General features: G+C 38.5%; 1 protein-coding gene across 1 annotated transcript in view; it reads left to right on the top strand.

The window, feature by feature from the left end:
* The window catches only part of LOC139968710 (extracellular matrix organizing protein FRAS1-like), a 137,778-nt gene that overhangs the window by 65,308 nt on the left and 51,381 nt on the right, over positions 1 to 21,089 (top strand). Inside the window, exons 4-12 of the mRNA XM_071973012.1 lie at positions 2,025 to 2,132; positions 9,136 to 9,225; positions 11,970 to 12,129; positions 12,945 to 13,078; positions 14,164 to 14,247; positions 16,163 to 16,267; positions 18,145 to 18,202; positions 18,799 to 18,932; positions 19,991 to 20,080. Coding sequence (XP_071829113.1) covers positions 2,025 to 2,132; positions 9,136 to 9,225; positions 11,970 to 12,129; positions 12,945 to 13,078; positions 14,164 to 14,247; positions 16,163 to 16,267; positions 18,145 to 18,202; positions 18,799 to 18,932; positions 19,991 to 20,080 — 963 coding nt within the window. The remainder of the gene's footprint in view (positions 1 to 2,024; positions 2,133 to 9,135; positions 9,226 to 11,969; positions 12,130 to 12,944; positions 13,079 to 14,163; positions 14,248 to 16,162; positions 16,268 to 18,144; positions 18,203 to 18,798; positions 18,933 to 19,990; positions 20,081 to 21,089) is intronic.

Below are 21,089 nucleotides of genomic sequence, written 5' to 3'. Positions count from 1 at the left end.
ATAAATATATTCTCACAAAGACAGAAAGAAGGACAATTGAATTTTGATGGGGCTTTTAAAATCAGGGCTAAATTGACAACTCTGCAGATATTTCCAATTCGTTAATGAGTAATCAGCAAGAAAATTAAAAAAAGAAAACTAAATGTTTGAAGTAGAATTTCCATGATGTAAGAGAGACTATCAATTTTGAAGATCTTGCCTGCTTATATGTTTTAGCAGTACTTTGTTTCAAGCCTGAGGAGAAGAGGCCAGGGAGGGGGGGGGGCAAGATACAGCTCTGGGGTAAATTTGGAAGCCTGGGGAAAATATGGTGGGACTAGAAAATGTGGTATATGAACAGGATAAAAAGGGGGCTGATGTCACAAATTGTCCCTGGGGCCTGACCTGGCACTCTGACGCACCTGTTGTGCAAATATATATACATGATGGTAGTTCCGTAGAGTACAATATTGCGCTATTATCTGTATTTTTCCAAAATTTTCCAAAAATTTATGATGACAGATCCACGTTGGCAGGTACGAACACAGGTGACTGTGTTAGAAAATGAGTACAGACTTACTACAAGTATGCATGACGGATAAATATGTACAAACGAAGTCATCAAAAACAAATGTTTGTTAAAAAAAATGTCTGTATGACTATATCAAACTGTTAAGGTTAAAAGAACTCTCATTTCTTTGCTTTGTTTTTACCTAAGGGTAAGAGCAATGATTCACCTTTGAAGAGGAAGGAATTTGATAGCCATTAAGCTGCTTGAACTGTTACCTACGAAGTAATTAACCTGAAATCATAGGAAGATGTTATTACATTTTGAAAGTATTCTTGACGTAATCGACTGCCTCCACGGCATTGTTTTAGTACTTGAGAACGAGTGCCAACTTATCCGGTATGAGTTGACGTTAGGTTTTAAGGAACTCTAAAAATAAGATTTTTTTTTTTGTTACATAGGAAGTGTTACTTTTAGCCTTTCCATTTACTAAGGCCATAAAACAAAAGCCTACATTCATGAACAAAAGATTTAGAGAGTGATAAACATAGTTTAAGTTTTCCCCCATTCCTCTTGATTCCTTTTGGGCTTATGAAACTCAGCTTTTCAAATTCTGTCCTTAATTTAAAAGCATTTTAACCAATATCAAGTGCTACCCAAAGTAAGATCACACTCAAACAACCTAAGTACACAATTTTTGTGTGCAGTCAAACCTTATGTTTAAGCAATATACACTGTAGCATGCAGTGTATACTATAGAGTATGTGTGACTACTACATCTAGCCTTTTCAATCTTGCTATTTCTGTTGTTAGGGTATTGGTCAACCTAGGGTTTCCAAACCACTCTTCACTCAGTAGTCAGTGTATACATTCTACAGCATTGGCTTTTTCATTTGTTACAAAGGGTTGTATAAATTATTTCAAATTTCTTAATGTTATACCCTTCACTTAGCATTTATATTGGTCACCCAAGTGCCCCCCCCCCCTCCACCCCAGTTGTCCTCATCACTACTATCTTCCTAGCTATAACTCATTATCATACCTCACATTTTCAAATCATTGTATCCCTCTCTTCATCCGTAATATCATCACATCTACTGAGCCTTTCAAATAAATCCACATCCAGAGAAGTGTAGTTTATCAATCAGTGGTTCACAAACTGTTAGGCTTTCAACCTAGGAGCTTCCAGAGGACTGAGCCACAACCTACGAGACAAAACCCCTCAGAAATGATGCCCGGGAATGCATGAAAGCTAGATTGGGCTTTGGAATTGCTGTTAAAAGTATGAACTGAATCGGTCTCTGTCGACAAGCTTTGAAAACAGCAGAAATTTTTTCCAACAGTCTGGAAAAATCCTGGTACCATCTGAAAATGTTTCCTGTGACCCAATTTTGGGTCTGAAAACTATGATGGAATGATGTGTGGTCAGTATATATAACCACATCCCATAGCAACAACATAAATATATTAATTAAGACTTTTCATCAGGAGTTTCTTTTGACCTTTCATTTTTCTGTTTTGATTTGTTTCTTTGCAGAATAACACAGTATGGGAAGCAGAACCTTGTACATTATGTTCATGTTTGGGAGATATAGTAAGCTGTCAACACAAACAATGCCATAATCCAGAATGTGATTTTCAGAGGGTAAGTAGTGTATATATCCAGATCTAGATATGAAATATATCTGAAAAGTCTGTCAAGAGGTTCAGAAATGGTCACAATCACAGAGTTTCTAAAATAATTTTTATTTATTTCCTTTTTCAAGAAGTCATAGATTTCTAATATTTTTGGGGTTATTTTTTGCAAGTATGTTTCAGAGAATTTGGAGAAAGCTTGGTACTTTTCTCTATTCAAAGCCTCAAAAATCTTTGAACCCAAATTTGTTTTTTCCAAAGTTAATTCCTATAGAACCCATTTTGATATAAGGGTTTCATGGAATAATCTTGAACTGCGGTACTTCTCAGTTCTAGATTTTATCGTGCCGTTTTGAGAAATAAAAAGCTTGTCCTTTCAATGGTAAGTTTGAGAAGTATGGTACTGTAGTGCTGCCAAACAAAGTAATTACACAGCCAAATATGGTTTTGTAATTACTTTGAAAGTGATTAATATTCCTTGCATATTAAACTATTGTAGGGATCATCATGCAGACGATAGTCAACAAGGTTCAAAATTTAACACCCTTGTTTGTGAAGTGTAACGTTACATATTTTCTCAATATGTAACTCTGGTTTTGATCTTTGTGGTCATAATGTATGACAACCAGAGTTTGTTTTGTTTGGTGACCAATCCCTTTTCCTTTTAGAGGTTTGCCGCAAACTCCCACTTACCTGTCTTATCTCTACTATAGCACTTTTCCATCTATCAAATCTGTAAGTGTTCAAAAAAAATGACCCAGAAGTAGGTAAACTGGCTTACAGTCAGGCACGTAACGTAGAATTTGCCAAGGGAGGGGCGAACCTGTAGGCAAATTATCAGAGCCGTAGATTCGGCATTGGAAACTATCTAAGTGTAGCACCACCATGAGTTGGCGCGAAGCGTACAAGAACATTTTTGCCGAAAATGCCTCCCAGATCGCTGGAAACGGCACTTTCCAAGCCTTTGCAAGTTGCATCTAAGCATTTCCTATTTGAAATTACTAGCGATATCATAAAAAACATACAAAAAAAATATGCTCAAGGGGGGAGGTCACCCCCTTTCCCCCCACCCCTTGGCTACGCGCCTGGTTACAGTGCTAAAGTTTTACAAATTAAATAGACCCGCTGGATTGGAAAGTGCAATCGTATCGTGGAGGCAGGTAATTATCGTTGCTTTAATACACGAACATGTATCACTATAATTGCTTCGTTAGTATCGTTGAATTATTGTACCCCCCAGGTGGGTGGAAGGAAGTATGTGATTGATTCTGAAGAAGTCATTTGTGGTTTTTTAGCAGGATACGTCCCAGGTTGTTACTTATCTGTTTTCTTTCTTTCTTCTGTGGAAATAAATGTCTGTTTCTCAGGTGATAGGGGTCTTTTGTTTGCCAACAGATAAATACAATTGAGGAAAACTGACATTAAACAAGTTACATTCTAAATAAACAAGCATTTTAGCAGGATACATCCCAGGTTGTTACTTATCTGTTTTTTTCTTTCTTCTGTGGAAATAAATGTCTGTTTCTCAGGTGATAGGGGTCTTTTGTTTGCCAACAAGATAAATACAATTGAGGAAAACTGACATTAAACAAGTTACATTCTAAATAAACAAGGAGTCATAAAAATGATGCTTTGTGAATAATAAAAATCACAAAAATAATAAACTAGAATCAAACCTGCGCTCCCCATTGTTTAAAATCGAACACAGGAAGAGAGAACTCTCTCACCTGAAATTGTCTTTGCTCCTCAGGAAGTTGACACCAGATCATTTCTTGCAATCTTAATCTAACAGATATAAAATATAATTTAATATCTGAAGATATTGAGAAACATCTCTATTCCCAATAGGGTCTCAAAACTTACTTGAAATCGCATTATGAAGGCCAATAATCCTAGACATCACTGTATAAACACTAAGGCTTAGCTGGAATACTTTTTGATTCAAATGCCCTCTGGATTTCTGTCGGAGGTCAATGGTCTTAATAGCAATGGTCAAACCCCACTGACCAACTCAGTGGTGAAAATTTATGGCTCCAGAGGGGGGTTTAGTTTGTAGAAAGTTCCTATATCTTTTGGTAATCTTTAATATCTTCCACCTTCCATATAGAGCAAGCTGTTAAAAGAGTGCAGTCTCAAATTCCATTGGCTCCTCATGTGTTAGTAATTCTACCTTGAACTACCACAGTTAAACAGTTCTGTCATGAACCTAATGAAAGTTTAGCTGGGTTTTGGATATTTTCGTTTGTTAAATTTATCATTGAATGAGGAAGCACACACATGTTTCCAGTTTGACTTGTCTTGAGGTTCTAGTCTAATACTGTTCGATATATCGTGAAATGTGGTTCAGTGAGTTGAGGTCGCATAAATCCCTTTAATTTGTATTTGTAACTGTTGGAAATCTAATTGCAATAGTAGTGTGCTACAGGTCTATCTGTAGTGATAACTTGATAGGGGAAAGTGTAGAGGTGGGAGGGAGAATGGGAGGGGTGGGGGAGGTGGGAGTGGGTGGGAGAGTGGGAGGGGATGGGAAGTGACTAGTGGAGTGGAAGGTTGAAGGTGCAAGTTGTTATCAGTCCTGTCTGGTATGTGGAAATAATTGTAACATGCTTAATTTTGTGCAAACTTACTGTACAATATAATTGTGTGACATATTTAATAACAACATGCCTCATGAAAATTGAGCCTGGTTGTATTGTGAATGGAGGAAGACCTTGGCAAAGAAATGTGAAAAGTTGCTTTGTATTAAGTAAAAAAAGTAATAAGGAACAAATACAGAAAACATGTTCCTGTGGGATCAACTGAGTCAACAATAGCAATCTTTGTATATGACCTGAATTAACCTCTTCCTCCATTGAATATCAAGATTTGTCTCAAAAATTGTAACTTTGTTAGAGTATTTTTTCTTCAAAAAGAGGATATTTCTATCAAATTTATTGATGACCCCATATGGTGTCAATAAGGAGGTAATCTTGCAAAAGTTGGGATCTTGCAAAATCATTTTGAAGGCTTCATCATATCGTCTATACTCAACCAGTAATCATGAAACTACCAGTGAGGGTTCTTGTGGTTTTCACCATTTTGTAACTTTTCTTTTTTTCATAATTTTCCAAACTCTCTTCTGACTCTCTTATCAGACAGACTTGCCTTAGGCTTTAAAAAAAGTTTAAAAAAAGGCTGACTTTTTATGTCCTGCAGTATAGCAGACTGTGACACAGAGGTCCCTTTGTACAGAATGGCATGCATTGGAATCATAAAAAAAAGCGGTGTTTTACAATATTTCATCTCTGTAAGTGATTGCTGATTTCTGGTAATGGTTGCCACTGCCTCGCCTGTACAGTTTTACATGTTCTACTAGGAAACTACTGTGGTAGCTTGTTTTGGGGATTTGATATACAGACTTGGTTAGTTTTGTTATGTAGGCAATAGGCATATATAGCTCATCCTTGAGCGAACATTCGACATAGATCCAGTTATAACCGCAAAAGCCTTAATAAGAGAGAATGAGTTTTTGAGGAATTCGACTTGTTGATGTTTTTCAGTTTGAAATATCAGAATGCGACCATGTAACTCGGTTAACTAAGTTAGTTAACTAAGAATAGGAATCGCTAGACGGACTATAACCAGTGCTATGGTCTATTAGAGACAATGAAATCTAGCATCTGGAATGTTGTAGGTTGACTTCCTCCCCTAATAGGCCAAAGTAATTATGGGGTTTCAGCCTAATTATTATGAATTTTAATGAGTGACTGCCTAGTTCAAGTTGTGTTCACTACATGTAGTAGCAACATTTAAAATATGGTTTTTTCACACCTAGTATTGATATCATGGAAGTTATTACTTCAAAAAACCCAGAAATTTGTTCAAGGTTAAAAGTTATACTAGCTGTTTAATGCATTTGTGGCCATCTGGGTATATCTAACAAATTTTGAGGTCATAATAATATTCCACTTGAAAGTAATGCTTTTCTTGAGCCAGAAAAATACAAGAAAAAAAGAGCCCTGTCTATTAAAGCGAAAGCAGACGGAATAACAAAAGAAGACACTGTCTTCTGAGCAGATTCGTGAGACAACGGAAGAAGCAACAGTTAGGGTTGGTAATCTACTACGTGCAAAACGTGCAGAGGGTTGTAACAAAGACCTGTATTCATCCATCAGCGATAAAGTAGTTCCTTATGTAAAGAGAAGATGGTTATCACAGCACTGTCATGAGATGATGTCAATATCTGCAATCTCTTCCTGGGTGGTGCAAACAGCCGAGGAGGAGATATTAGTACACATAGCCTTGTGCTTGTGCATGAAATATGAATCTGAATATTTAGTTTATCTCGCTCCCTCTCTCTCTCTTTCCTTACAGATCTCCTCATTCCGGTCCACATTTACACTCTGTCATCTACCTACTTTCATACATTTTATAGTAGTACAATACTTCCCATTCCCTTTCCCCATCATGGGAATAAACTCTTCGAATCCACAAAGTGTCTTAAATTTGTAGTGTTTAAAGCATACAGCATAGTTTACCAGCCATGGATACAGCATGTGCACAGTCTATTGTAATTACACCTACTAACAGTTTACCCGTTTCAACAGGTAAACCATCTATGCCCAGTTTATCATCTATGCCAAGTTTATACCCTTTGCTCAGTTCATCCTCATTTATCCTCTTTTACTCAGTTCATCCTCTTTAAATACCAAGTTTACCCTCTCAGCTGACCCTCTTTCCCTGCTGTGCATCTCTTGCAGTAACATGATTTGCATATACAGGAGGGGTTTACTGCACTCCTCACTTACCTGTCTCCCTTACCTATGGATGCACACCTATCTACCTTAGCCTATTAACTGGTAACATTCAGGCACTGTGCCCCCAATGACCCTTTCCAAGGTGTACCTGAGGAAGAAGTATGTATGCATATGTATCCATATATTTACTACTCCCCTAAAAGGATGATTTCCTGCTTCTACACAGGTGCCCTTAAAACTAAACTAAGTATTTAGACCTCTTAATTGGACAGTGTGGCAGACATCTGACTCAACCAAGGTCTTCAACCCTGTTGCACTATTTTGTTTTTTAATTTTGTGGATTCTAAATGTTATTTCCTTTTCTCCAGGATTGTTAACAGATGTTTTATACATGTTGTAAACATATCATATTTCATGTTCCTTGAATGGCCAGAATTGTACTCCATGTTCTTGCCATGTAGCTATTATTCGTTTGTAGCTTTCTCTTCAAATTATTTCGTAACATCTTTAAATCTTTAAAGGAAGAAGAAATTATATTAAATGAAAAGAAAATTAAAGAAAAGAAAGGAAAAAGAAAGGGGGGGGAAGGGCAGGAGGAATACAAAATTGGTTTTTAATGAATTGAAATTTAATTTAGCCCATTTAAATGTATTTCAAGTTGGTCTGAGAGATTAAAGAAAAGTTGTTGAAAGAACCTGAAAAGCTCCCAAACAACACAGCTCTACAGATAGCAGAGGATGCCTCACAAATGCAGAGTTGATGGAATCTAGGGAAAAGCAAATATTAATGAAGATGTTCAATAAAAACTGCTATTTTAATGCCAATGGTTTGATGAGATAATGAGGGATTATTTATGAAAATATTTTTGTTGACATTTGAAAGCACATGATACATGTATTCCTGATATATCTTGATTTGAGGCTCCTCGCTTGACCTGTTCCTTGGTTCTGCCATTCATCAATTTCAACAGCTGGTTTGAAATTCCTCAGGGGCCAGTCTTTCTGTCTACGTGGGTCAAAGGTCCAAGTAATCCAGCCAGTCTTGTTTCGGTTGTAACTGTCCGTTCTGTACACAGTTGTATATCACTGCCCTGATGTACCAAGTTGTAGTTAAGTACTAGATGGTCAATAAAATATCTTCCCAGGTTGGAGAATCCATCCGAAGGATGAGTAGGGTTGATGTTTAATACTTTTCTGATGTTTGATATACATCTGCTTATTCCCTTGGCAAAAGATAGGGAGGTCAGTCTTTGTAAGTCACTCTGTTTGCCTGTCTCAGAGTGGAGTGAGAAAGAGAGTCATTTTTCTAGCAGTGATGTTAAAAAGTCATATGACTCCAGTCACTAAATTTCAAAATTGAAGCCTCTGGTATCAAAAATTTGTGGAAGTTGATTCCCCAAAGAGTAAATGGAAGAGTGACTTGAGTCAGGGACTTGATAAGAAGCACTGGTTATAACTTGACTTTCAATGCAATGACTATAATGTAGTTTGGTATGTCGTTCTTAAGGTGATATTCTTTACTACCAAAGGGGCGTGGTTTAAGGGCCAGGTTTTGGGTGGAGGCATGGGGGGGTTAAGAATCAGTCTGCCATGTTTTCTTATTCTCTCTTCGTAACTACTAAGGTTATCATCATCCAGTAAATTTGAGTAAACCAATCAAGGCAATTTTTGGAATTGGTTTGATGGATCTTTTAATTCACTCCTCACTTAACCTGTCCCCTCACAACAACTGCACCCATTTGCTGTACCTTGTCTGCAGTGAAGGAATTAAGAGAAAGACATCATCTAACTGAGGCTCAGGCAAAGTTCATCTCCTATGGATTGGATCTCATCACTGTTTTTGACCTTCACTGTTTTTGTCATACTTAGTCTTGCCATTGTTGGGCTTTGCAATTTTTATTGTCTTATTGTTTTATGTGAGTCATTTTCCATGTGCTGTATTTTAATGTTATATCCATCTTATTCTGTACAATGAGCATTTAATTACCCGAAGCGGGTTTAATAAAGTGAATCTTATCTTATCTTATCTCATCACATTGAGACAATCAGAGAGAAAAGTTTTCAGACAAGAAGGAAGTCTCATTATCTATCAATTAACCCTTTAAAGACATCTTTTTTTCTTCTTCTTTTTCTTGGGGAAAGGCGGGGCTGTTCTGTATTTTTCATGTTTTTGAAGTTTTATCATAGCTCCGAATCTCCCCGACGACATAGAGGAAAGCAAAGCATTAACTCTAATTTTTTGTTTATCTTTGTCTTGTTTTTTTTTTCTGTCTTACAGGGGGAAAGATTAAAAATAGCACCCAACAGATGTTGTCCAGAATGCGGCACTAGCTCAGGATCATGTCTGTATGAAGGGGAAGTAGTAGGTGTAAGTATGCATAACCTTCCATCTGTTTGGTCTTATCAACTTCCTATTTTTTACTCATCAACAAAACTGAGCTCGGGATGATAACAGAATTTTGACTTCCCATGATGCACCATGCACCATTATGCCCTTTGCTTGTGCTGTGGTTGTTCCTTACATAACTCAGTGTGCTTCATCAGAAAAAGTAATTTCGCGTACCAAGAATATCAACCATTTAAAGGGTGTGAAGACTCGCGCAAAAAGAAACGTCTAATGCCGGTAATCTGACCTAGTTTCGAATGAGGTGTAACAGAAGTGTTAGACACCACCATTGATCCCAGAAAATACACACACAACTTGCTACCGTCGGTAATAAGACACTAGTGTACAGTCAGTACATACAGCTGCGGTCAATACCCACATCACAGTGTATAAACGATACAGCGATGGACATCTCAGGTCCAGCTAAAGATAACAAGGTATCACGTTTCATTACTGTACTGTCTGCATTTTGTAGCGACACGAACAAAACGTCACTTGCAAGCAACAGAAAGTTAGCTTTTTCAGATGGCTGCACGCGGTTTGGGGCGAGTCTTCAATGCCTTTAAGACAGTGCAGGCTCATCGAGCACAAAGCTGCGCTTTTGTTACTCATTCCGTGAATCCGTTGTTACTATCGCTACTTCCTTCATAGGTATACATCAACCCAAAATGTCTGTGTCATAGGGTAAAAACACATCGGTTTGTTGCCCATGATAAGTGTGAAGATTTAAAGAGATTAACATTTCTGTCATTGATATCTGTAGTTATGATACAAACATTGTATCATAATTTATCAAATCCACCCTCCATCACAGTCAGCCTGAAGTGATAAGATGTTGTAAACCCTCTTTATGACTCTGCTGCTTTGTAGTTTAAATCTTGAGTGGAAACCATAAATTTTGTTGAGAAATAGTGTGACCTTTCATGACCACATTCAGGGCTTTGTACAGTAGGTTGAATATCAGTTTTCCTCTTTAATCCCAGGGGAGGGCTGCATGTTTGGTGACATGATAAACAGAGATTAGAGGAAGGTGTCATAAGTTAATGGCAAACAAAATTTGATAACATTTGTAGCGTTAAGACAGACCCTAACTGGTACCCAGTAAATCATGTCCTAGTAAGAGGCTAACAAGTTCGGCAGACTCATTCATTATCTTAAAGGCAATATGTCCTTGTTTTGGTCTGTATATCCATGGAGGTGGTATATCACACCAGGTTCTTTGGGTGGGAAGGGAGGCATTTTAGAATCCAATTGTAGTATTCATAACTTATCCATTTCAGGCCCCCAAAAATAGCCTGGACAGCTCGTTTTTTAGTTGAATTGGATCGACTTATACTGTTCCATACGATAATCCTGTAACAAACTAGTTTGTTCGCTTCCAACGGAAGATTTTCACGCCCAGCCTGTACTACCTATGTCATAATTTGACCCTGCTTATGGTAACGACTCCAAAGATAGGAATCTTTGCAAAAAGGTACCATTTTCGAATCTTTCAGAAATATCAGCATGCATCAAATGTCTGTTCTGATATCGATGCATCGACCTCATGCACAGTCCAACTGATATGAAAAAGAGCAACTCAGTCTGTGTATGAGATTTTGTGACCGCATAAATTTATAAATTTTAGAGCCCTGGTGTCATTGTTTACAGGCCAAATCCTAACCTTCCTCCTTTCTGTCAGATAATTCTTAATCCCACTGACCTGGTATGCTGACAGCTTCATCCAAAGGGGTATTAATATTGGTTTAACAAATTGAATCATCGGACTTCAGTTACTAGACTTTAAAAGACAAATTTACGGAGATTGCAGGAATCCTGGAGCAGTCGGTTAGCGGCCAACCCTTCAAGGAGGTCATTTATTGTTTGTAGATATAGGTCAGATTTGAAAAGTCCACCACGTCCACAAACAGATAAATTTTGCCAATGGAGGTGTGAAAAAACTGGAATTCTGGTATTTGAAGAAGTCATCTCAAGTTCTGCTAGAGAGGAATAATTAATTAAAAAGGTTGTCGCTGCTCCGTGCTCGTGAGGGGCGGCATCAGGGTTTGGGTGAAGGTAGAGGAATTTTTGATAAGTGATTCCGAGTACGGTCGTATAATTACATTTCGAACAAGCTTGTAATTATACCAGCGGAGTCCAGGGAAGCCTAATACATGATGTTAGGGCAAAGAACGCACTCTCAGAGTTCAGAGTGCTGTTGACATGGATTAGCTTGTGGGGAAAAAGGAGAGATCAGGGAGGAGGAGGAGGAGGATGAGGAGAGAATCAAGTAAAATAATTGAAGATTGATGGATGCTTAAACTTGGGTCTCATATTATCAAGTCCAATTTTGATCCGTCCAGCATTTCCATTTCATTAAGAAATTTTCAATTTGAAATCAAATGTGGTAGTTTCACATAACTTTCCACCTTGCCCACTCCTTATCCCCTCCCCTCCTCTCCTCCTTCCTCTCATCGCATATCCCCCTTCCCCAATCCCCCTAACCCCCTCCCCCCTCCCCCGTGCATTCTGTCATTCTCTACAATATCCCAGTGAGTCCAACTGAATATCATGCAGTTCTGTTGAAGTAAATTCATCATACCTGTCCCTGCCCAGCGTAATGTAGCATGCATTAATAAATTTGTGTACAAATATTATATTATTATTTTGAGTTTTTTCAATCAGCCTAATAATTTAAAAACACAGAGATTTTTAAACCTTATTCCCTTCTTTTTTGACTATCACAGCATAATTCTCAATGGAGGCCCGAACCTTGCACAGAGTGCTACTGCAGAGCAGGGACTGTCCATTGTAGCAATACTTCTTGTCCAAGAACGCAATGTTCATCGGAGGAAGTTTTACAAAGAATTCCTGGTCAGTGCTGTCCTGACTGTATACGACCAGGAAGTAAGTGCTTACCATAAGACTCTTACATCAGGCACAGATCTGGGGGTGGGGGAGGGGAGGGGAGGGTGGGGGAGGGGAGGGGTAGGGGGAGTAGTTGGTGTACATCTCCTTTTGCAACTTCACACAACCTTGCTTCTGGACCTGATTATACACTTAATTTTTCTAGCCTTGGATTAAAAGTACCAAATTTTGGTCTAAAATTTGATTAGGCCCTCCTGTATGAAATCCTGGATTTACCCCATGTACACTGTAAAGTGTTCAAAACTTAAGTTGTTTTTGGGGGCTGGATATAAATGCTGATATTTTTGTCACAATGTGTCTATTTTCTGTTACCGTATGAGCATTGTCAAGTTAGTGATATTATAGTGTACCTACTGAGGGCACTTTATTCTTATGATCATTATCTTTATGTTAATACCATATGAGCATTATCAAATTAGGGACATTATTGTGTACCTACTGGGGGCAATGTATTCTTATGATCATTATCTTTATGTTACCATATGAGCATTGTCAAATTAGGGACATTATTGTGTACCTACTGGGGGCAATGTATTCTTATGATCATTATCTTTATGTTACCATATGAGTATTATCAAATTAGGGACATTATAGTGTATCTACTGAGGACACTATATTCTTTAATCATGATGTTTCTTGTTTGCCCTTTTCAAGTGTATTAACATAGCTTATTTAATTTGAATGAGTCAAAAGCTAAAACTCTGACAGAATATTATCGTTTGGCTTTATTCCAACATATCCATCTTTTGCTCTTGATATTTTAACTTTTTTTTATGTTCCATTTTCACTCACAGGATCATGTACATATAGAGGTATAACCTATCACCATTCCCAAGAATGGAATCCTTTAAAGTGTGCAAAGTGTATATGCAACAACGGGGTAGTCCGTTGCTTCGTCGTGGACTGTCCACCATTAATATGCAGACAGGTGAGAGAGTCACATAAATGCCTTCTCCTCGAAATGCCTTCTCGAAATGCCTTCTCCTTCTCCCCGAAAATGAACAAGTTTTGATGCATGATAGGAAGTAAAAGATGCATTTTGAAAGGTTAATTCAGCCGTACAGAATCTTAGTACGGAAGAGGGGGGTGGGGTGGGGGTGGGGTAGGGGGAATGTTGGCAGTTGATGTGATGGGTTTTGTCTGGGACTTGGTTTCTTGTACATACCTGGAAAGTGGTGGGGTCCTCTTACCTTGGGCTGTCATTCGTATCGTTGTAATATAGGTCATTACTTGAAGAACATTTGGTAAATAACTCCATATGGTACCATGTACTTTTTATGATTTTTCAACAATTTCCTTTATTTATGTACATGTGCTTCCTCTTATCATCGAGTGGCGGCACCTCTGTTGGATTTCGTACATCGGTTCAAAAATGTTTGAACTCTTTAAAAGTCGGGCGCTAAACATAAATGGCATTCACAGATATTTCATAACATTTAACATGTTATCATCTCAGTGCTAAAAATGAATTCTTTCCGTGTCGATTCTATATCGACTTTTTTTATCTTTATTTTGTACTTTCGACGGTGGATTGGCATTTAATGTTCTCCTAGTGTCATTCATATTTTACTCCTTTACATCCCATTTAAGCTTGAAAATTACGAAAAGGGAGGGGGAGGGAGGGGTTAGGAATAGGGGGTGAATTGAAAAGTGATAAAAAAAGAGCATGGTGATGCTTTGTGGAGGAGGAGATCAGGTTGAAGGTATTTCACATTAGAAAGCCAGAAACAAGCAGTTGTACATTCCATTTTGCAGTTACTTTTTCTTCTCCCACCCCTACCCCACCCTCTCACACACCTGTCATACCTCTCGCACCCTTATTAGTACACCATTCTTACACCCCTCTCACACCCTTCTCAGACTACTTAGATGAATTTTAAGGAATAGTTGGATGTGGGGTTGGGGATTTGGGAGGGGTTAAAGAGGGTGATGGAAAAGATGGTAATGAGCTGAAAACAAGTGACCAATCAAATTCCTTCTTTACCATGTTTCCTTCTTGTATCCAATTCTCAGGGAGAGGTTGCCGTAGTCCCAGAAGGAAAATGTTGTCCCGAGTGTGTTGGAAGCTCTTGCCAAGTTGACGATCAAGTTTATCCTGTGAGTGAATTTCTGATTTTCTTTATTTTCCTTTCTTATCTGTCTCCATACAAATCATGCACTTTTCTCATTTTACTACCTAGCCTACAGAAGTTGGTAACTTTTAGCTGTACGTATTTAAAAGGAAAACAGTACAGATTTGTTGATTTGTATCTTTCACATCTTGCTTGCTTACTTTTCACTTTTCACTTTTATTACAAAACTTTTCAACTTCAATTGTTTTGATCTCAAAACGATACATAAAGTATTTAATTCCCCCCCCCCTTCCATATTCATCAGTCAGAACTAAGTCTTTACCTGGACTATGCTGTAGAGGAAGCTCTTGCCATTATCTATATTTTGCTACAGTTGTTACCATACCTAAATTAGAACCAGATGAATTATTCATAATTCCTCTACTGGAAGTCCTGGTTAATTCTGTTTGTTTTATTTCTGGGATACCTGCAGCTAATTAAATGGTGGCCCTGGTAGGAAACTCTTTAACTTTTAAGAGGTTTTTTTCCTTTGCCATACATGACCTCATTTGTCCTATGGTTGTATCTATAACATGTTTATTTTTGGGTCAAGGTTATTTACTAGCCAAGATGAATGACAGTGAAGCAACTTTTCATCTGCCTGGTTTGAATTAAAAGAAAATCTTCCAGTGTGCAGTTCTTTACCATTGCATAGTTACAGTGGCAGAGCTACAAAACTTTGATATTCCTCTTCTCCCTCTCCACTTCTCACATTTTCAGGCCCCCCCTCCCTACACCCAACACTCCCTCATCCTTAAGGAGCAAACATGCCAACCCCTCCAAATGTGGAAACCTACAGAATTAAGAAGAAAACCTGGAGATTGTTGCCAGAAACTTTGCAAAACACTTTAAAAATTCAAATTTAACTCCACAACTTAAATATCCCACTATGAGACACAAAATAGTCCTATAGATGTGTTCAAATTGCCATGAGTAATGTGCCTTGCTCATTTATCCCTCACCCCCTTCCCCATGCTTCACATGACTTATGAGAAGAATTTTTAAAGTTTTCATGTTGGCTGTGGTTTTGAGCCTATGCAGGATGATTCCAACTTTCAAATTAAACTTCTTCTCACCTGGGTTTTGTGGTAAGATGTAAGGTGTTATAGGTATTAAGAGGTTAATCTAAATCAGAACTTGTGGGTTTGTGAAAACTTAGGTCAAGAAATTGTATGAAAACTCACAAATTGAGAATAAAATTGGAGGCAACTAAAGAAAGGGAGAGATTAAGGTGGGGAGGGGGGAAGGGGGGAGGGAAGGTCAGACAGTCATGGAGTTTGACTGGATATAGAAATACAACTTTTCGTGACAATGGTTGCTTACATAAATATTTTTAAGGCATGAAACAAGTTGTGGTTTCCTAACTCAAACATTATTATTCAAGTTTTAACATACATGATAAATTAAACTCCTCTTCCGTCCAGGAAGTTTTTCTCTTGACCTCGTTGCGAACATCCTTAGGAAGTGGCAGCAATTGTATCTGTTTCTTTAACGGTCAGGTGTGAACGAGATTGACAACTAGAAAACGTTTGTGAAAGTGTCATCTTGTGAAACAAAATGATCCAAGGGCAAGCAGAAATGCATCCAACTATTTTGGAAGGACCAAAACATGGGTGCTTGCGGTCAAAGTTTACTCTTTTACAACTTCACATATAGTATTTCCCAACAAATATTGTCAATTGACTAATCGCAGCGATCTTCAATATAACATGCAAAAATTCCCTCTGATAATTGTTTTAGTAAAAAAAAGAAAGGAAAAGAAGGAAAATCGGTTGTGTCTTTTGCCAAACGGTTTCAATAATGTAGGAGGATATCCCAGAGGTTATACAGTTTGATGTTAAATGTGATTATGAATAAATTATAGCACTATTGCATATTCATAATGTGTTTTCTTTGTCTAGGACGGGGCATCCTGGAGGCTGGATACATGTACATACTGTCAATGTCAATCGGGTACTGTAACATGTACACAGGAGAGATGTGCAGATGATTTACCTTGTGCAATGGTAAGTGTGTTTAAGTAGAATTCAATGCTTCACTCCACCTATACCCTCCTCTCTTCTCTCCGCCTACCTCCCTTCTCTCATCCCCTCCATTTTGTATCCTCCCCTATTCTTCCCTCCCCTCCACTCTTTCCCCTCAACCCAACCCTTTCCTCTCACATTTATTATTAACCCTCCCATCCAACCTTTCCCCACTATGCAACCCTTTCCCCTCAACCCTATCCCATCAACCCAAGTCTTCCCATCAATCCAACCCTATCCCTCATCCCAACCCTATCCCCTCAATTCAAACATATCCCCTTAACCCAACTCTTTGCCCTCAATCAAACCCTATCCCCTCAATCCAACCATATCCCCCTGAGCACAGCCAATTCCCCTCAATCCAACCTGTCCCCTCCCATCCACACTTTCCCCACCCCTCCAATCTGTCCCACAATGCAATCCTTTCCCCTCAACCAAACACTTTCCCTCAATCTTATCCCCTCAACCCTATCCCCTCAACCCTATCCCCTCAACCCTATCCCCTCAACCCAAACTCTCCGTATACCCTTTCAATTCGACCATATCCCCTCAACCCAACCCTATCCCCTCAACCCAACCCTATCCCCCAACCCAACAATATCCCCTCAACCCAGTCCTATCCTCTTAACCCAACCCTTCCCATTAACCCAACTCTATCCCCTCTCCACAACCCAATTCCCTCAATTCAACCATTCCCCTCAACCCAACACTATCCCGTTAACCGAACTATATCCCATCAACCCAATCATATCCCCTCAACCCAACGTTTCCCATTAACCCAACCTTATCCCCTCAACCCAACCCAATCCCCTCAACCCTATCCCCTCAACCCAACCCTATCCCCTCAACCCAACCCTATCCCCTCAACCCAACCCTATCCCCTCAATCCAACCATATCCCCCTCAACCCAACCCTTTCCCTTCAACCCAACCTTTTCCCTCCCATGCACCCTTTCCCTTCCACTCTCTCCTCCCCTCCCTCTTCCACCTCTCCCCTACGGCCTTTATCCTGCAAGAGAAGTTTTTCGATTGGTTAAATATCTTTCTTGACATTCAATTATTCAACCCTAGACAAGTTCAGGTTTATTTTTTAATCTATCTTTGGTAGTGGATGCAATATCTCTAGAAATGTTTATTTTGACAAAGTTCCAAGTGTGCTTATTTTACAAACAACAGCAAACCATTGGCTAAATTGCTCCCTCTCAAAAACAAAACTCCAAGCATGAAAGGCTGTCTCTAGGCAGAATGCTGTTCTTATGTCTAGGCGTTGTTATTCATACAGAAAAGTCTGAAATTTCAGATGAAAAGTCCAACACAACTGATTTTTCCTGTTTCAGTTATGACTGTTGTTGGAACTTGCAATATTAATTTAATTTATTTCCATTTGCCTATGTTTGCATCCAAACTGAAATATTTTTCTTGAAGATTCTGTCGAAAGTGATATCTTGAATATATATTTAACCTTTACTGGGGTCAATACGATTACCAAGGGTTGGATACTATTTCTATGAAATCAAAACATTTCCTTCTGTCCCCTCCATCCACTCTTACCCCTCCTTCCTCCACCCATTTCATCCCCCACCATCTCTCCCCCCCCCCATCCTCATTCTCTCTTCCCCAGGTCTACTCACATGAAATTATTTCACTGTAGCTGTTTTTGTGAAAGACCTTCATTACTTGAAAGTATTTAACATGGTGAAATGTCTGCCCCATCAGTAGGCACCATGTGCATTAAGAAAAGGTTGAAAGATATGGAACTTGCTGCCTTTTCAAACTCCCCACTCTGAACAAATACGATAAAATATGATTTTATAAAAAAAATGAGAATTAATTTGATCTTATTTTCCTTCTCTTTTCTAGGGTGAGAGAAGAATCACAAGAAATAGTCAGTGTTGCTCGGAATGTGTATCAATTGAAGGTAAATTTTTAAAAGAACTTTAAAGTAGAGTTTGAGTCACTCCAAGATTAATGTATGTCGTTTAGTTTCAGAGTTGTTGACAATTCATAATCATGGACGTTAAATATGAATCTAAGAGACTGACTTCGGTCAGCTTGCGGCTTTGATAAGCCAATGATGGCTTCTTCGCGAGTTCCTGCTTGCAGGAGGATCTAAATTACATACATACATACATATATACAACTTTAACAAATGTTGAAAGTTTGATGTGTATTATTATAAAGCATGTTTTATCTTTTGTCACTTTTCTGTGAAATAACTAGATAAAAATTAACGAGAAGAAGAATATAGATGATTTGGAATAGAGTATAGAGGTAAATGGTTCAATGTAGTAAAATGGGTTACAACATATCAATCACAATGCACTATGGTTTGCACCCTGTAGCTAGCAGACTGTGAATTAGAGGGGTTATGATATCATCCGGTAAAAGTGGTAAGAGAAAGGCCAAGTTGACTAAGATTTTGTTCGATTTGGGTGCACTGGATGACCAGTAAGAAATCGAATAAGCTCTTTGTACTTAAAACCCTTTATAAACATTTCTCCTCCTCCTCTACAGCGCCCTGCATAGTCGACGGCGAGCGTTGGTTCAGCGGGGATCTGTGGAATGTTTCAGCTTGCGAGTTTTGTATGTGTCGTCGAGGAAGGATGGAGTGCCATTCGGCACAGTGTGATAGAATAGAATGCAGCTCGGTAAGCACTTTGGGGACGTCACAGTTTGAAACAGTTTGATTCGCACTCGAGACCCGAAATAACGTACAAATCATATTCCATATAAGTCATTTTCCACTTAATTAGCTTTTTACTTAATTAGTGCATTGATTTGTAAGACCACTGTGCAGAATGTATAGATAAGAAAATCTGTCATTGGCTGGTAAGTTAGCTGAATTCTAAGAAATTCTGCCCATATTTCTATATGCAAAATAGTCTAGACCTTGGTACCTTGAAATGCTATGAAAAGATCAATGTCAAGTGGTCTAGGTTCTTCTTTGAAGAAGTTACCCACATTAGAAGAAGAGGTAATTAATAGCTGTTGTGACATTAATGTAACAAGTGAACATTACATTTCTCGTCCTGTATGTTCATGGAGGAGGGACACAGGGTTGCAGACACATCTTGCTGCTTTTGGTTTGAATTAAATGTTGCAAGCTGCTCACCAAAAGGAATGTATGGAATGAACATGATGTTAGGTTATTTATAAGAAAGCATGTGCTTTAGCATTTCATGTATGTTATGTTTATTTAAAATCACTAAGGTGATGAAGGAAGTCATATAACTATATTTATTCTTGTAATGTTAAATTATAAATCATCATTGATGTCATTTGTAAAGACATTAATGTGAATTAATGTGTCACTAAGGTGATGAAGGAAGTCATATAACTATATTTATTCTTGTAATGTTAAATTATAAATCATCATTGATGTCATTTGTAAAGACATTAATGTGAATACTACATGTTTTGTTTCCTCACAATGCTGAATACTGAGAATTCAAAATTTGATTGACATACAGGTAAATAATAAACTTGTATTAGTTTCTCTATTCCTCTCATCCCCAAACCCCTCACCTTTGCCCTATCTTAAGTTTACCCCCCCCCCCCCACCCTAAATAACTGCTTACATTATTGCAGTACAGTTTGAGCTTATAATCTACTTGTAGATTTTCTTGGAAGACCTATATTGATGTGCAATAACGACAAATCTCATAAATCGTTAAAAAAAATTTCAAATATTTTGTTTGATGATCAGGGCGAGTCACTCATCAAAAGAGAAGGACGGTGCTGTCCAGAATGTGCTGGTCCTTCTGGCCTCTGTTACTTTGAAGATGACATATACAGGGTAAGTTGCTGGTGCTTCTTTCAACGAGTTTGGGGCATGTCTGATGGGTGGGTGACAAAATCCTCAGAGGGCAGGGGCTAGGTGGGGCGGGTATATTATCCAATCTTAAATGTAAAGGATTTTGCTACCCTTATGAGCAACTTTCACATGTTTTATGGCATAAATTTAATAGTATATCTCCATAGTAGGACAAAAAAATATGTGAAGTTTGGCTGACTTTCTGGTGGTAACCTTGGTATCCCTTTTGTAACCATTGCAGTTTTTTTGAGGGGGGGTGGTGGGTGGTGGGGGGAGGGAATTCTCGTCTGTTCTTCCCCAGAGTCCCCCTGGACCCTTCATGCGTGATGGTCAAATATAAAAACTAGACCCCATGCCCCTTCTTTTCCTCTACAGTTATCCCTCCCATGTGGTAAGAATGTTAACACCACTCTGCTGTTTGCTCTCCGAACGATTCACAAACATGTATGTCCGTTAGTCCTTCTCCCGATAGAGTCGACAACTCTCCAGTAATATGATGATGAATGGTTTATGACTGAATGTAAACAATAAGAACATTGAACAGTATACAGTTTCCAATCCCTCCTCTCCATTGTGCATAAATTCAAGTCGCAGTGCAGTCGATTGTCCCCTCACACGTATTAACAGTTTTATGACACGACCGACTTTCTGCAATGTTGACTTCTGTCTCTCTGCGGTGTTTATACTCATGAACCATGAACCGTAATTGCAGAATCTCTTCAAATACCCAGCCGTCTCGTCAGGCTGTCATAATGTTCTTCTTGTGTGTCATAGTCCGACAGCCCTTCTGTAAAATAGAGCCTTTGTGTGTTATTGTAACAACAAATAAAGTGAAAGAAATATAATGATTAAGCGAGTCAAGTGTCATTTGATTGAATGTACTTTGTCTCAGATGTGGGGGGGGGTGTGGAAGGGGGGGTGGAGGGTGTGGAGGGGTTTACATGTAGGAATTTAGATAGTCTGCGAAGGACATTCCATCAGGTGTGCTAGT

This window comes from Apostichopus japonicus, chromosome 6 (genome assembly GCF_037975245.1).
Source record: "Apostichopus japonicus isolate 1M-3 chromosome 6, ASM3797524v1, whole genome shotgun sequence".
In the NCBI taxonomy this organism is placed as follows: domain Eukaryota; kingdom Metazoa; phylum Echinodermata; class Holothuroidea; order Aspidochirotida; family Stichopodidae; genus Apostichopus; species Apostichopus japonicus.
This window is presented reverse-complemented; position numbering and strand designations above follow the sequence as displayed.